The sequence below is a fragment of the Caretta caretta genome, chromosome 3 (genome assembly GCF_965140235.1).
Source record: "Caretta caretta isolate rCarCar2 chromosome 3, rCarCar1.hap1, whole genome shotgun sequence".
In the NCBI taxonomy this organism is placed as follows: Eukaryota; Metazoa; Chordata; order Testudines; family Cheloniidae; genus Caretta; species Caretta caretta.
The window spans coordinates 74,588,119-74,605,499 of record NC_134208.1 but is presented as its reverse complement, the minus strand read 5'-3'; the positions used below and the strand labels follow the sequence as shown (position 1 = coordinate 74,605,499).

The 17,381-nt window shown below is 41.8% G+C and overlaps 1 protein-coding gene across 4 annotated transcripts in view; it reads left to right on the top strand.

The window, feature by feature from the left end:
- The window catches only part of MMS22L (MMS22 like, DNA repair protein), a 139,205-nt gene that overhangs the window by 18,906 nt on the left and 102,918 nt on the right, over positions 1-17,381 (top strand). For 3 of the 4 annotated variants that reach the window (XM_048844953.2, XM_048844954.2, XM_075126590.1), the window contains exons 7-10: positions 563-656; positions 7,709-7,839; positions 9,514-9,627; positions 11,924-12,103. In XM_048844953.2, the coding sequence (XP_048700910.2) occupies positions 563-656; positions 7,709-7,839; positions 9,514-9,627; positions 11,924-12,103 (519 nt within the window). The remainder of the gene's footprint in view (positions 1-562; positions 657-7,708; positions 7,840-9,513; positions 9,628-11,923; positions 12,104-17,381) is intronic. The other variant, XM_075126591.1, reaches the window with a different exon arrangement.

The following is a 17,381-nucleotide window of genomic DNA, read 5'->3' as shown; positions in this document are numbered from 1 at the left end:
TAAAAGAGATTCCATGCTTAGAGTGCTGTGCAAATCATTATGGTGAAGGAAAATACCAATGGTAAGGAGTGACATTTAGATTCTTGCCATCCCTGTTTGGGTCAAGGGACTGATGAAGAACTGATGTTCTCTGTCCTAGGGATGGATGCGTTACACTTTGAGTAGCTCTGAGGTCTCAGAGGTTAAAATGGTTAGCGCTCTTGCCTCTGAATGAAAATATTGATCCTTGGTATGGTCCATTTACCAGTTCTCTGCTATCTAATGTGTGTGCTAGAAGGAAGTTGGTGGTGCTTCACCTGTTCACCTTGAACTAAGATGTTCTGATTAGTTGGATTGTGGGTTAGATTAAAGATTTTGTGAACCTGCTCTAAACCAGAAGAGTAAGTGTGTGAGGAAGAACATTTTCTCTTTCACTTTGGAACGCATTATTTAATACTATACTTGACATCAGTGGGACTCCACATGGTCACAGGAGTCTGCCTGTCCTCATGGTTCTTAGGGTAGGGTCCAGGCCTTGCTTAAGAAATATGAAATTAGAAAAAAAAATTGTCTCTTATCACAGCTGTTTCCTCCATCATGGCATTTACTGCATCTCCACTTGGATATCCATTGGCTAGTGCTGGAAGTTCTTCATGTCCTAGGCGAGAAGATGCTGCGTAAGTCCATGTGTTTATGGTGCATGTTTGTGCTTTGTATATTTTTAGTGATTTAGTTTATCTCCCCTCTCCCTCCCCCCCGCGTTATATATATTTCTGATCTGAAGTTGTCCAAATTATTTTACTTTCTTTGGGGGTTAGTTTCTTCATTTACTTTATTTTTTTTTTTCGTTTTAATTGCTATTAGAGACATTGGCTAAAATCAAGAATGGCGAGGGCAGGTTATTTTCAAGTTTTCCCACATGCTTTGGCTAGTGCATCTCAGTGTGGATGTACAATACTAATTCAGGGTTGATCCTGTCCTAATGAAGGTTGACAATTAAACCAAATTGATTGTGGATTTGTGCTACTGGGATTAGATTGAGCCACCAAATTATTTTCTCTTGAAACTTCAAATGACTCAAGTTTAATAAAAAAAATACACTTTTGGATGTTGCTTGCAAAAATCAAAAGGTGATGATGAACAGCACACAATGATTTGATGTGAACTGGATGGAAAGGCTATCCAGGAGTGGCTGGTACAGATTTGAAGAGAATGGTCAAGACCATAACGAAACTCATTCGTGTTATGTTGAGGCCATGATTTTAAAAGAGGACACTTCCTCATCAGATCCAAGTAACGTGTCTGTGCTTCATTCATCAGAATTCTTGAGGAGATTTTGTGATTGATTAAAAAAAAATCCTAATTTTTATTCACAGACGACCACTGAGGAGATATTGGGAGAAGAGAGACATTGGCCAAAGGAGTGTATGGAAAATATAGTGAGAAAAGGGCAAACGAATATACATGGGGTTTTTTTAGTGGCTTTACAGGGCAAGGAGCAGACTGAAACTATTAAGCTGTTTGTGGCAGCAACTAAACTAAAGGTCAGGGAATGCAATCGAGGAGACCAGCTTCAAAGCAATTCAGCTTGCTGGAGAAAAATGGTTGAAATACAAAAGAGGGCAATATGAGTTGCATAGTGAGGATTTTTTATGTATTGTTCATTTGTATATCAGCCAAGTCAAGCACAAAAAATAATTCTGGAGTACTATTTTTTTCCCTTTTCCATAGGTGTTATCACATTGCATTGAAATCCACCTTAGTATAGAGCTTCTAAATAATGTTCCAAGATTGATACATATGTGAATTACAACAATTGCAGTAATCTAGACATTGCGGTATATGAGAGCCAGCTCCTGTTTTAGTAATTCATTCGACGTTATGGGAGTGAAAGAGGCCAACAAGACTTCCTGTTAAGTTTCCATTCATAATACGGTGTTATGGAAAGGCAGATATATACTTATCCAAGAACTACAGGAACATTTAACTGCCACATACAAGTTAGAGTAATAATACTTTAATACTTTTACGCTAACTATTCTGCACAATGCCCCGTAAGAAAGATTTACTGAAACATATAAGGGCAGATTCTGCCACCTTTACTCATGTTGAGTAAAATCTTACCCCATGTGGTATCCTATTGACCTTTCAGCTGAAATTGAACTTGACCTCAATAGGACCACTCGTGGATTAAGGTGTTGATCAACATGAGAAAAGGTGGCAAATTTGGCCCGTAGCGAATACATTACATAACTGTACAAAATGTATTGTAGTAGGATGTCACATAATAAAGAATTTTCAGCAAAAACAGTTACAATCAAGTGTATGTTCACTTGAATTCAGTACGCGTAACTTTGATATGAGCTGCTCTCAAGCAATGAATTTATAAACATTTATATTGCTTTTTTTTAATGAGTGTGCAAAAAATTTTAGACACTTGATTGCTCAGTTACTTGAGACAGAATGCAGCTGCTATTTAAATTGATAACAAAATGTCTCATTATGTCACTAAGAACCGTACTCATGCTTGGTCACTTATCCACAGTGTTGTAAGTCCTCTAAAATATTCCAGTCTTTGATTTTGTTCAGCAGTTTAGTTATGGATTCAGTATCCAAAACGCCCCCAAACATCTTGTTGTCCTGGGGGAATTCTGTGTTACTGCGCGTGTGCATAATTAATGAGCCATGCATATTTTTAATTTTTTGCGCAGCACAAAAAGCTTCTGCTGAAATGTTGCTGCAGTTCTGCCTTTTGCCCACCAGAGGGTGCTGTGGTAATAGAACACAGCAACAGCTCCTGGCCAGCGGGAGAAGAGAGAGCCTGTAGTGCCGCCTTTACAGTGCCTGTCAGGCCACATCAGGAGACGGGCTATGGGGAGACAGACAGTGTGGGGTGCTATGGGGGTGGTCAGACAGGAGCTCATAAGGGCTAGTGGGGGAGGACAGAGTGGGGCAGGGGCTGAATGGAGTGGAGGAACAGGGCCACAGGGGGGAGTGAGTTGCAGGGCCACATGGTGATGGGGGAGGAGGTGCAGAGCTACATAGGGACAAAAAGTGGCTGATTGGGGGCACAGAGACACTTGGGGACGGGGGAGAGGGTACAGGGACACATAGGAATGGGAGTGGCTGGGTGGGGGAACACAGAGCCGGAAGGGAGAGGGGATACAGAGCCACATGGGGACAGGTGAGGGGTTCAGGGCCACATGGGATGGGGCGAGTGGGTGTCTGAGTGGGGTTGGAGGGACACGTGGACTGGGTGAAGGACACATCGGGGTGCAGGGACACATGGGGACGGGGCATATGTGCCTGTCTGAATGGGAGAGGCTAGGGGTCAGTCAGGGTCTGCATGAGGGAAGCTCCCTAAGAATCCCTCCCTGCCCCCCTAAAAAGCTGTTCCATACTCTTCCCACCCTTACCCAACAACCCTCCAAGTTCACACCCAGTCCCAGTAATTACTTCTCTCTCCCTCAGCAACTCCATTATCCCTGCCTCCCCCAAGCATTTGCATTGCTTCTGAGGGGTGTGGGAAATACGGTTCTGTACTGTAGTTGAAATGAATTATTTATTACTCAGAGAATCTGTTTGTCAAAAAAACATTTCCTGAATCTTTTTTGTTGTCTGTATTGTTATAGATGTACTTGCTGACAGATATTTTAAAATAAATGACCAAAAATAATTGAAACTGTTTATATCGTGTTATTTTGACCAATAAAATATGCAGAATTTTGCAGTATTTTAAAATATTATGTGCAGAATTTTCAATTTTTTGGCACAGAATTCCCCCACGAATAAAGAATCTTGTGTATACGGGATCCACACAGTTTTGTAATGAACAGAGATAGATGATGTTGCGTGTGAGGGTTGGGGGTTAAGTGTTTTGTTTTTTGAGAACTCTTTCCAAATAGTGGCAGAAAGAGTTGGCGTTATATAAAAAAAATAACGGTGTGCAAGGCATGGAAGACAAGGTCCCTTCCCCACAGAGCTTATAATTTAAACAGAGAGAATGCATATAAGCAGAAATAAGGGTATGGGAGGTAATGAAAAGCAGTGTGATTTACTGGTGAAGTTAAGCTTTCATCAGGGTTTTGCCATGATTTTAAAAAAAAATTAAGTGGATTTGGTGGGGAAAATTTTGAATTTTGGTTTCCTTGAAATTGATATTGCTAGGAAATTTTTTTTTCCTTCAGGAAGCAATTTAAAGAGCCTTTTTTGTAATTGAGAGGTGTTAATTGTTGATCAGATTCTGGGTGGCAATCCAGTACACCCTCTGCACACCTCCAGTGCACCCTCTGGGCTTGTGTTTTAGCATTAAAATTCAGTCAACCAGACTATAGTGTATGCATTAATTTTACTCGGTCTTGTATCCTCTATGCCTTGTAGTGCTCCTAGGCTCTTGTTGGTTTTTTTTCTTCTTCTTTCTTTTTCTCTCTGAAGCAACTCAGGTGAAACCCTGACCCCACAAAAGTCAGTGGGAGTTTTGTCATTAGTTTCAATCTTCAAGAATAAAATATGGGCCCAATTCTGCAAGACTTCTGTTCCACTGATGTCAATGAGAGCTCTGCAGGTGGAGGCCTTGTAAGATAAGGCCTTATGAGCTGTCCAGGATTATGGAACCTAGTACTCTTTCCTTAGTTATCTGTGTAACTGTCTCCGTACGTTCTACTTGGCATAGGGTCATGCCAACGTTTTACACAAGCACGTTTTAAGGACAGTGTAGATCTCCCTTCCAATGATAAAATTGTTTGTGGTCAATTCATGTGCCTGTAAAACATGTAACGATTTTAGAACACACGTAAGAACATAATATAAGAACAGCCATACCAGGTAAGACGAATGATCCAGCTAGCCCAGTATCCTGCGTTCCACCAAGGGCTTCAGAGGGAATGAACAGAACAGGCAATCATCCTCTGTCGTCTACTCCCAGCTTCTGGCAAACAGAAGCTAGGGACAGTCAGAGCATGGGGTTGCATTTCTGACCATCCTGTCTTACAACCATTGATGGACCTATCCTTCATAAACGTAACTCCTTCCTTTTTGAATCCTGTTATAGTTTTGGCCTTCACAACATCCCCTGGCAGTGAGTTACACAGGTTGACTGTGCGTTGTGTGAAGTACTTCCTTTTGTTTTAAATCTGCTGCCTATTAATTTCACTGGGTGACCCCTAGTTCTTGTGTTTTGTGAACGAGTATATAACATTTCCTTATTCATTTTCTCCACACCAATCAAGACATCTGTCATATCCTTCTTAGTTGTCTCTCTTTTCCAGACTGAAAAGTCCCAGTCTTTTTAACTTCTCCTCATATGGAAGCTGTTCCATACACCTAATCATTTTTGTTGCCTATCTTTACCTTTTCAAATTCCAATATATCTTTTTTGAGATGGGGTGACCATATCTGCACGCAGTATTCAAGCTGTGGGCGTACCATGGATTATGTAGAGGCAATATGCTATTTTCTGTCTTATCATCTATCCCTTTCTTATTGATTCCCAACGTTCTGTTAACTTTTTTTTGACTGTCGATGCACATTGAGCGGATGTTTTCAGAGAACTATTCACAATGACTCCAAGATCTCTTTCTTGAGTGGTAACAGCTAATTTAGACCCCATCATTTTGTATGTGTAGTTGGGATTATGTTTTCTAATGTGCATTACTTTGCATTTATCAACACTGAATTTTATCTGCCATTTTGTTGCCCAGTCACAAAGTTTTGTGAGATCCCTTTGTAACTCTTCACAGTCTGCTTTGGATTTAACTATGTTGAGTAATTTTGCAACCTCACTGTTTACCTCTTGTGATAAATGAAATGCGGGTGGGGGGGGAGTCCCTTTTATGGACACCCAGCCAGCCAGTTAGCTATACAATCCCTCTTAGTTGTTGTTCTCTACTTGCTTTACCTGTAAGGGTTAAAAAGCCTCCCTGCATAGGTAAAAGGAAGAGTAGGCACCTGACCAAAAGAGCCAATGGGAAAGCTAGAACTTTTAAAATTGGGAAATAACTTCCCCTAAGTCCGTCTGTGTCGGGGAGAAGCAGAGACAGGGCTGTAGCTATGCTGTAAGAGTTTGGGCCAGGTATGAAAAATCATACCTAGAAACTACTCATTTGAAACCCCAGATATGTAAGTAGATCAGGAAATGGCTAGGAAGATGCGATCAGGTTTATTTGTTTATTTCTTTATGGCTTGTGGACTCCTGTGCTAACCCCAAATGCTTTTATTTTGCCTGTAACCTTTAAGCTGGACCTCAAAAAGGTTATTCTTGAAGCTGAATTTTTGTAAGTGTGTTTTTTTAAATCTAGCAGTAGCCTGAGTTTTCAATGTATTTTCTTTCTTTTTGTTTTTAATAAAATTTACCTTTTTTGAGAACAGGATTGGATTTTGTGTCCTAAGAGGTTTGTGCACGTGTTGTTTAATTACCTGGTTGCAACAGCTGATTTCCTTTGTTTTCTTTCTCAGCTCTTCCCCCCGGGGTGGGGTGAAAAGGCTTGAGGGTACCCCACAGGAAGGAATTCCCAAGTGCTCCTTTCTGGGTTCTCAAAGGGGTTTTTGTACTTGGGTGGTGGCAGTATCTATCCATCCAAGGTCAGCTGTAACCTTGGGAATTTAATACAAGCCTGAAGTAGCCAGTATTAATTTTTAGAATCCTTGCGGGCCCCCATCTGCACTCAAAGTGCCAGAGTGGGGAATCAGCCTTGACATCCCTTTTCCCAGATCATTTATGAATATGTTGAACAGTAGTAGTCCCAGTACAGACCCCTGGAGGACACCACTATTTACCTCTCTCTATTGTGAAAACTGACCGTTTATTTCTACCCTTTGTTTCCTATCTTTTAACTGATTTTTGATCCATGAGAAGACTTCCCACTTTTCCCATGAGGCTTACTTTGCTTAAGAGCCTTTGGTGAGGGACTTTCTCAAAGGCTTTCTGAAAGTCTAAGTACACTGTATTGATTGGATCACATGTTTGTTGACCCCCTCAAAGAATTCTAATAGATTGGTGAGGCATGATTTCCCTTTACAAAAGCCATATTGAATCTTTCCCAGCAAATTGTGTTCATCTAAATGTCTGATAATTCTGTTCTTTACTATTGTTTCAACCAATTTGCCTGGTACTGAAGTTATGCTTACTGGCCTGTAATTGCCAGGGTAGCCTCAGGAGACTTTTTAAAAAATTGGCGTCACATTAGTTACCTTCCAGTCATCTGGTACAGAGAATGATTTAAGTAATAGGTTACGTGTCACAGTTAGTAGTTCTTCAATTTTATATTTGAGTAACTTCAGAACTCTTGGGTGAATACCATCTGGTCCTGGTGAGTTATTACTGTACAGTTTATCAATTTGTTCCAAAACCTTCTGTAATGACACCTCAATCTGGGACGGTTCCTTAGATTTGTCAAACAGAGGCATTTGTTACTGAGAGGAATTTGCAAATGAAGAAACCTTTACTGCAGTGTAGTGACTGCAGGGATTGTGCCAGCAAAGTAGATATTATAATGCCAACCATTCTATTGTCAACTAGAATAATATCAAACTTTTATGAAAGGGAGAAGACATCAGGGATTAATTTGGAATGGGAAAACTTTCCTCAAATAAGTTTTCTGCTTGTAAACAAAAACGATATTCCTCTCAGAATTGCTTGTTGACCCAAATACAGTGCATAGAAATTGTTGTCTTTGTGTCCGTAGAATCAAGCCGAAGTGTTAAGGAGATCTGATCTTTTGTTGTGTTTTAGGACAAATTGTGTATGCTCACCAATTCATGAATCTAACAGGAGAAAATTTAACCAATATCAGTTTATTTGAAGCCCACTGTGGAAACCTCTTCTGCGATCTGATAAGCTTGTCAATCAGCAAATATACAAAGGTATTATTATTTTATTTCTTTTTTGCAGAAAGCACCTGAAAGCCCCAATCATAATCAGGGCTGCTTTGTGCTAGGTGCTGTACAGATGCATAGGAAAACAGTCCCTTGGTGGTGGTGTTTTAAAATTTTGCCATTGGTTTAATATACCAAATTTTTAAAGAGTGTTATTTGTTAGAAACTCATACTGTGTTGTAGTTATTCATGACCATCTGGCAATTGAATGGGAGAGTAATTTTGAAATGCACTGTGTACAGAACTGAAGTGCCTCATTTAATAAGTTCAGTGTGCTGGGTTTCATGCCAAATGTGAGCTGTAGATGCAGAAAATATCTTTCCATACTTTCTCAAAAGGAACAAAAAGAGTGACTAAAACCTTGGCAGTAAGCTAACTGGGCACTTACTTACAATGTCATATTACGCTTTATATTTATGCCACTCCTATTTCAACAACCTCAGCTTTCTGTTACAGCTTCTTTACATTGGTCAAGGGAAACTTTGGGTGGACAGACAAGAGCTAGCTGTGTTCAAGCTAGCATGCTAAAAATAGCAGTATAGCCAAAGTAGCAGGACCAGCAGCTTGCACGTGCCACCTGAGTACAAACTGGCCTGGACCTCTTGGGTGTGTACTTAGGCAACTAGCCCATGTTGCCCCTGGCTACGCTGCTATTTTTATCACACTAGTTGACCAGAGCTAGTGCTTTTCTGTGTACCTGAGCAGCATGCTCCCAGCTGCAGTGTAATGTACCCTTTTTTGCGAAACTCTTTTTTTATTTGTATATATAAATATTGGTGCGCTGACTTTTCTTCACAGCCTTCTATCGTCAGCAGATCTAAACTAGGAAGTCTAATTGCTCTATATACCAGCCAGTAGAGTAATCTCACATTCTTTGATATGTTGTCACTGTGGATTCTGCTCTAGGTGCACACACATCTCTGTTTCTCTGAGTGTGAGAAACTGAAAGGTAACTCACCACAAGACTGCTTTACATATTAAAAATCAGTCTAAAGAGAATTTCTCTAAACAAAAAGTAATAATCAGATAACGCACATGATTCAAAATGTGCTCTTTGGAGCATGTTAAAATAATGTCTTATTGCAGGACCACCAAAATGCTACTATGTGAAATATTGTAGGGACATTGAGGCATTTTAACATATTCCCATGAACAAAAACTCTCCTCAGTTGAACAAATTTTGTTCTGTTAGCATTACACATAACGATTAAGGGATTTGCATGTTAAAAATAATAAATACTAAATCATTTGGAAGCTTTTACTTCTCTTCCCAGGAACATCAAGTGAATCTAATCAATCATTTTCTCTCTCTTTCACTAATAGACAATGAATTGGTATTTAGTGCTATTTCTTTTCATTAGTACTTAGAACATCCCTTTCACTTATTAAATATTTTTGAAAGGTCATTTGAACCTGATTTAGTAAAAGCTTAAAAGTAATGCTACTTATACTGTACATTGGTAGATAATGGTTCCTTTGCTATGTGCATGATTTATTTTAGATGTTAATGGAATAGTGCATTGTGCTGCACAAGAATCTTCTGTAATTGTGTATAAATTCTACATTGTTGCAAGAAAGAGAATGGAAATATTAGTATGTAAAATGCAACTTCAGATAGCCTGCTGCTCTGTGAGTGAATGGACTTCATATTTTCTTCACCAGGTTAGACCATCGGAGGCTCTAACTAGTCACCACTACCCCTGTAGTTGCATTAAGGAATTATGGGTTCTGCTTATTCATCTGCTGGACCACAGAAATAAAGGGTTTCAGACAGAGGTAAGTGGAAACATTGCTGCATGCACAGCATGAGGAAAATATAGGAAAGTGTTTACAAAACATTCAAATAGTGATTGGTCAATTACCAAATTAAGCACCAGATTGTGCCATGAATGCACCAGTTCACATCCAGCGTGATGCAGAGTTGCCCCATCAGGAGCTTTAGGAGAGATTATGCTCCCTGACATACAAGAGACAAATGTGCCAGCTATGTCACCTTAGCCCCCACTCTTGAGAGTTTGTTGTGTCCTGGTTTGAGTTTTGTCACTGGTAGTTTTCTTGTGGCCCAGGGCACTGATAGGGAGCAGTCCCTGTTTTCAGGAAAGCAAGGCAATTGAGGCTGTTACTCTCTATTGAGGTGGGAGGGGGCCACAAGAGAAGGGCAGTAGTCCTTGCATAATTGGCCCTCCGACACACCCACCCACCATTAGGCCATTTGTTTCCCATTTTTAGAAATGGCACATCTGCATGATTTGGGTAAAGGAATGGAGAGTATTCTTAACATTTGAGGATGACACCAAGCTGGCAGGATTTGCAATCAGTTTAGAGTGCAGAATTAGAATTCAAAATGACCTTGCCGAATTGGAGAATTGGTATGAGTTCAGCAAGCTGAAATTCAGTAAAGACAAGTGAAAAGGAAAAATCACTTAAAAATCACTTCACTTAGAAAGGAAAAATCAAATGCACAACTACAAAATAGAAAATAACTGGCCAGCTGAATAGGCTCTGGGGTTATAGTGGATCACAAATTGAGTACGAGTCATCAGTGTGTTGCAGTTACGAAAAAGGCTAATGTCATTCTGGGGTATATTAAAAGGAGTGTTGTATGTAAGACCAGGGAGGTAATTGTCCCACTTTACTCAACACTGGGGAGGCCTCAGCTGGAGTACTGTGCTCAGTTGTGAGTGCCCCACTTTAGAAAAGATGTATACAAATTGGAGAGTGTCCAGAGGAGAGCAATGAAAATGATAAAAGGTTTAGAAAACCTGACCTATGAGGAAAGGTTAAAAAAAACCTGGGCACATTTAGTTTTGAGAAAAGAAGACTGAGGGAGGACCTGATAAGTCTTCAAATAATAAAGAGGACAATGATCAATTATTCTCCATGTCCACTAAAGGTAGAACAAGAAGTAATGGGCTTAATCTGCAGCAAGGGAGATTTAGGTCAGAAAATAGGAAAAGTTTCTAACTCTAAAGTTTCTAACTATAAGGGCAGTAAAGCTCTGGAATAGGCTTCCAAGGAAAGTTGTTGAATCGCCGTCACTAGAGGTTTTAAGAATGGATTAGACAAACACCTGTCAGGGATGGTCTAAGTTTACTTGCTATGGCCTCAGCTCATTGGGCTGGTCTTGATGACTTCTTGAGGTCCCCGCCAGCCGTACAGTTCTATAAGTCTATGATTAAGTGACTTGCCCCAGGTCACAAAGGAGGTCTGTGATGGAACAAGGAATTGTTTCACTTCTCAGGCTAATGTGCTAACCAGTGGACAGTCCTTCCTTCCGATTGTGCTGGGCTGTGGCAGAGCTCCAGACTTTAAAAAGATCTCCTGAGTCCCCATCCAGTGCCTTTAACACAAGATCATAATAAATATAAAAATGTCAAGCTAGCTCCTTTAATTAAAATAAATAAATGTGTAGGCCTTGTTCTCTCTTACTAGATCTTTCCCTAGCTAATATTATTTCATATAATTATTTATCTGCTATATGAAGTGCAGGCAAACTGTTATCCATTTTGAGAACTCGGTTGTGTCTAAAGTTCCTGTTCCATTTGATATATTTTATGTATTCTGAGACTTGTTTTTAAAGAATATTTTCATAAACTGTTTTTCACTTTCAGGGTTTAAATAGTTCAGTTTTTCTTTTGTTAGACAGGTCAACTACAGTCCACACCAGTGCAAGATGATTCTGTTTTCCTCATTCTTTTGAGGATGGTAGAATGCACCACCTTCTAGACCCCGGCTCTATGTGCTTTTGAGCTAGCCTGTAAAAATTCTAGGAGCATGTTCTCCCATGATGACTAATGGTCATCCTTTCACTGCTCTTGTTTTCCATTTGCCTTCTGAAGAATAAAATCCTAAAATGGCTCTAGGTTTTCCTGGGTGCCACTTAACTTTTGTTATTCAGTATTTTTTTAATGACTGTCAGCTTGTTTTTTCCTTTAATACCAAAAGGACAATCTTAATGAGTAAACAGGATAGTATTGAGGGAAATCTCTTTAACATAGACTTAGATTATCATTTAATCTATTGTACAAAGTCATTTAACGCAGCCCTGGTGGGCTTTCTCTGTTCTCTGCAGTCTTTTTGGAGCTGGGTGAATAAACTTCTGAAGAAAGTCTTTGAAAGACCCAGTACTGCAGAAGGGATGTCTGTTTTTGAGCTAGTGCAGTGCAAAGATCCATTAAGTTTTAGCTGGTGGATTATTACTCATCTGGCATCACTTTACCAGTTTGACCGTAACGGAAATGTAGAGGAAAAGGTAGGTTTGTATTTTCTAATATTTTAACATTTTATTTACACCTGTAATCTCATGCAGGTATTTGGTGGTGGAAAATGGAAATTGGAAAATGGATCAGTGTTGTTACGCTAATTTTTCATGTCTACATTACGAAGTTCCTTTAAAGGTTCATGATTTTAAGGCGTACTGCTTGCAATCTATTCCATGAGCCCTGAGCATATGGATCTAAAAAACATGGATTCAGTCAGTAACCCAAGTAAGGGGACTAGAAAGTCCTGCTAGTTAGCAGTCCATGTACTTATTGCTAAAAGAAAAGGAGTACTTGTGGCACCTTAGAGACTAACCAATTTAATTGAGCATAAGCTTTCGTGAGCTACAGCTCACTTCATCGGATGCATATTGTGAGCTGTAGCTCACGAAAGCTTATGCTCAAATAAATTGGTTAGTCTCTAACATGCCACAAGTACTTCTTTTCTTTTTGCGAATACAGACTAACACGGCTGTTACTCTGAAACCTGTACTTATTGCTGTAGCATATGTTTTAAGACTGTCCGCCTTCAGCATAACTGCTTCATTGAGTTCACTGCTTCAGTAACTGAGCATATTAGAATGATTATCTGCATTGGATGCTAGCTTCATGTAGGTTTTCTATTCTTTAAATGAGGTGTAAAGCTGAAGCATTGACTGCACTCAGTCATTAATGCCACTTGTCATAAGAGTTAAGGGTGTTAATGTTGGTGCTCTCACTGAATTCCAGTCTGGCTAATTACATTCTGCCTAAGTAATTTCCCTTGCAGTTTAAATTGCATTCATATTTTTCTTAATTTCCTGTTCTAAACTGTTATGTAGTGTTGCTGTGTACTGTTAAATAAACTGCATATTATTAAGGTTGCTTGACACTTCCCATTAGAAGATCCTGTTTTCAATTATGTATGACTTTTTGCCAAACTTTACCCATTTGGGCTGAGATTTCCCATGCCAGATGTCTGCCGCAGGATGAGTTTCGTAGTTTTTTTGTTTTTGTTTTTTGAAAAATTTCACTAAAACCGTTAAGCTGTTTCTGAGCATGAGGCTAGGAAAAAATACATTGTTTCGCACTAATAAAAAACAATTGGCAGCTTTTTCTTTGGAGAACTCTAGTGTCCTGGTGCTTTGGAGCAGGGGCTTGAAATTTGGCAGTTTGTGTTAGGAGCATTCCTTTTGCTGTCCCTGTAAAATCCACCTGCATTTGGCTGGCTCAGTGGAGTCTTTTAAGACTATAGCAGCTAAAATTGCTGAAGAATCTGTGCCCACTGGTCATGATCCTGGTGCTGATCAGACTATGCATGCCCACAGAGCAACTGAGCAGGGCTATAAAGGTGGAATTGGACTTTCCTTGTAATGGTTGCTCCCAGCTGCCCTGGGCAGGGGTGGAACTGAAAGCAGGGAGCCTTTCATTCCTGTGCTCTCAGTGACCCCTCTGCTGAAGTCCAGACAGCACGGGGGAGGAAGCTGTCTGGCTCCAATGCAAAGGGGTTTGGGCCATAGTGTGTGTGTGTGGGGGGGGGGGGCGGGGGGGAATGGATTGGGATAAGGAATTTGGAGGGAGAGATTAGAAGTGGAAGCTGGCAGGCAGGGGGTGGGGAGGAGAGGGAAATTAGGACTGGTAATTGGGGGGAGACTGGGACAAGGAGCCAGGGGAAGAATGGGATTGGCTGGGCAAGGAGACTGGGACAAAGAGGCCTGTCTAATGTTGGTCCACATAGAAGATAAAAACCTACTACTGCTATTAGTTACCTCAAATGGCAGAGGTCTGTGCAGTAGTTCTAAAGGTTCCAGCGCTGCTGGTGAACCATGTGCGTGTCAATATGGTGCCACATGATGGAATTTCTATTTTTTTCAGATCGCTTTTTTTAAAACCTAGGAAATTACATAAACACAAATTTATGTTAAAGGAACATTGAAGTTGCAAAACCAAGCAAACAAATGCTATGAAATGCCAGGCTTAAGGCTGAAAGAGGTGGTTGTCTTTAGGATCCCAGCTTCATTTGTTGTAGAAGTCGGAAGGTGCACAGTGAATGAGGCAGTGTATTTCATGAAGAGAAAGAATGTTTTCCTGGTTAGGGCAGTTGAATGCTGCTCTAGAGAATTGGATGCTATCTCTTAAACAAGTCACTTATACTTTTCGCAAGTGGCTGCTAATTGTGTATTCCTTACTTTCTGAGTGCCCAATTGAGACCAGGGGGTCTGATTTACAGAAAAGTCCTGAGCACTCACATCTGCAGCTGAAGCCAATGGGAGCTGGGCTTTGGCTGTATTTGAGTAGTATATAATGTTAAGTACTCTGAAAAATCAGGTCCTGGGTGTCTCAAATTAGATACTTTAGACCTTTGGACCTTAATCTCACTGTGCCTCAATTCCCCATCTTGTAAAATGGGGATATCCCCCTTCCCCAAATTTCACTAAGGTGTTGTGAAAATAATTGAATTTGTTTGTGAAGCACTCAGATGGCATAGTGCTAAGTGGCACAGAAAAGCCCATGAGATAATTAATTTCTGTTTTCAGAGCTGGGTTTGAATACTGCAGTAAATAAGGCATGGGACCACACGTGGAACAGAGAGGAGATAATAAAATAATGAATAGCAGCTCATTAAGAGAGCACCATCCATTCTTTACACTGAATGAGGCGGGGTCCTGTGGAAAATATAGTATAGTAGAACCTCAAAGATATGAACACCAGAGGTACAGACTGACCAGTCAACCGGACACCAAGTGAAACCAGAAGTAACCAATCAGATAGCAGCAAAGACCGACGGGGGGGGGGGGGGGGGGGAGCCAGCCAACAGATCAGGAGCAGCACTTTCACCCCCACCCCCTGCCAGGAGGGGGATGCACTTATTCTCCCCCCCCCCCCCCCCCCGCCCAGGACGGGGACACACTGTTTTCATACACCTACACGCGCACCCCCTTGCCGCGAGGGGGACAAGCTTGCAAAGTCATGCCAGGGCTCAGTAGGCAGTTCAACTGCTGCTGAAGCGTGGCCTGGAGTGTCAGCTGCTGGATCTGGAGCCTGAACTGTGCTTTGTTACAAACATTTCAGAGTCATGGACAACCTCCATTCCCGAGGTTTCTGTAACTCTGAGGTTCTACTGTATGCGATTGTTATGGTTCCAAGGTGAACTGTTGCTTTGACTTGTCACTCAATCTTTCCTTGTGCACACCTTTTAAATGTCAGACTCATGCCTTTACCTCTCAGGGTGGAATCAATTCACCTCGTGCTAAGGGCTTGTCTACACTTAAAACACTATAGCGGGACAGCTGTGCTGCTGTAGCACTGTCTACGTGAATGGGAGGGGTTCTCCCGCTGACATAGGTAATCCATCTTGCCAAGAGGCAGTAGCTAGGTTGACAGATGAATTCTTCCATTGGCCTAGCACTGTTTACCCTGTGACTTAGGTGGACTTTACAATGCTGCTGAAGAGTGTGAATTTTTCACACCCCTGAGTGATGTAGCTATGGTGATGTAATTTCCCAGTATAGACCAGCCTATAGGCCTGGTCTACACTAAAAAAAATTATGTTGGTTTAACTCTCTTAGTCAGGTGTGTTGTAAGCACCCACACTCCTGAGTGGAGTTGTTAAGCCAGCCTAAATCCCCATGCAGACAGCGCTTGGTCCACGGAAGAAAAAAGTCGAAAAGTCAAAGGTGGACTTCCGGCAGTCGATTCACTTATTCTCCATTAATCATTAGCAATTCTCCGCCTTCCTGCAGAGGAGTAATCCCCCCCGCCCCCCCCGACTGAATTAACTCTTTGTACCTGTGTAGCAGACAACTGATTAGTATTCAAATAGAGTTACTCACAATGTTTTTGTTTTTGTTTGTTTTTTTTGAATCTGGCATCTCCCACATTCTTCACGTTGATCATGTAATTTATGTAATTAAAGATTATCATGATGCAGATGCACAAGGGGGTCAAGTTAAGCTTCCACAAGCAACCTTAATTCTCACACTTCCTAACTTTTGAGTGCTAGACTTTGCAACCTTAATATTCCTTTATGCTAGATTTTGTGGGTGTAGTATATTCTGTGTGCCCGGGTCTTACATGTAATGCCTGAGATTAATATAAAACTTACTTATTAAATCATCATTAATGTAATCAAAGGTTCAGACAAAATAATAATACTGCTAGAAGATTCTAAAATACTCCGTCTGCTGTCAAAGACTGATGCATTGAGGTCTTCCTATACCACTATGCAAAAATCCAGTGCTCACATCCTGAACTCAGACCTTTGCTCCATGAGTTGAATCGCCTTGATTTACTGTTGAATAACCCCTGTGCTCTCTCCCTCAGACCAGATCCTGAAACGATGGTGATTGTTTCTAGACCCTAAAGGGAGCTGTGTCTAATCTTTGGCCAAAGGCGAGGAGTATCTGCTTTGGGTTTGCAAACTGGGAAAGATATAGAGAGAGAAAGATGATCTTAGTTCATCTCACTTTGACTGTGACACTTATTAATAACAAGGCTGGAAGAAGCCCAAGAAAATGTACCTACTTTTCCTTGTCTGCCAAAATGTCTTCAACATTAGAGTACTTTGGTCGTATCCAGTGATGAGCTGCCAAAATCTTAACAACGGGTTCCTTCCTCACCCCACGAGGGGATCATTGCCCACCCCTGCCCCCTGGGACTCCTGCCCCATCCAACCCCCCTGCGTTCCTTGAGCCCCCTCCCCCCCCATCAGGACCCCTGCCTCATCCACTCCCCTCCCCTGTCCCCTGACTGCCCCCAGAACAGGGCAGGAGGGTCTCGTGGGCCACCGTAGTGGGTGCCCACCCCACACCTAAAAGCCAGAGGGACCTGCCAGGGGGCGAGGTGGGGAGTCCCAGTGTTGCTTACATGGGGCAGCTCCCAGGAAGCATCCGGGAGGTCCCTCTGGCTCCTAGGGGCGGGGGAGCGTAGCTGGGGGGAAGCAGGGGGAGCAGCCGCTCCCCCACTGATCACATCAAAAGTGGCGCCTTAGGTGCCAACTCCCTGGGTGCTCTGGGGCTGGAGCGCCCACGGGGAAAATTTGGTGGGTGCAGAGCACCCCCCTGGTAGCTCCCCATCCCTCGCCCAGCCCCAGCTCACCTCACCTCCACTCCACCTCCTCCGCTGAACGCACCGCCCCGCTCTGCTTCTCTGCCACCCCCCTCTCCCACCCCCCGGCTTCCCGCGAAAGCAGCTGTTCTGCAGGAAGCCTGGGAGGACTGAGAAGCAGGTGGCGGCTTCACACTCAGGCCAATGGTGGCAGAATTGAGCTGGAGGAAGGAGTCGTTCCCTTGC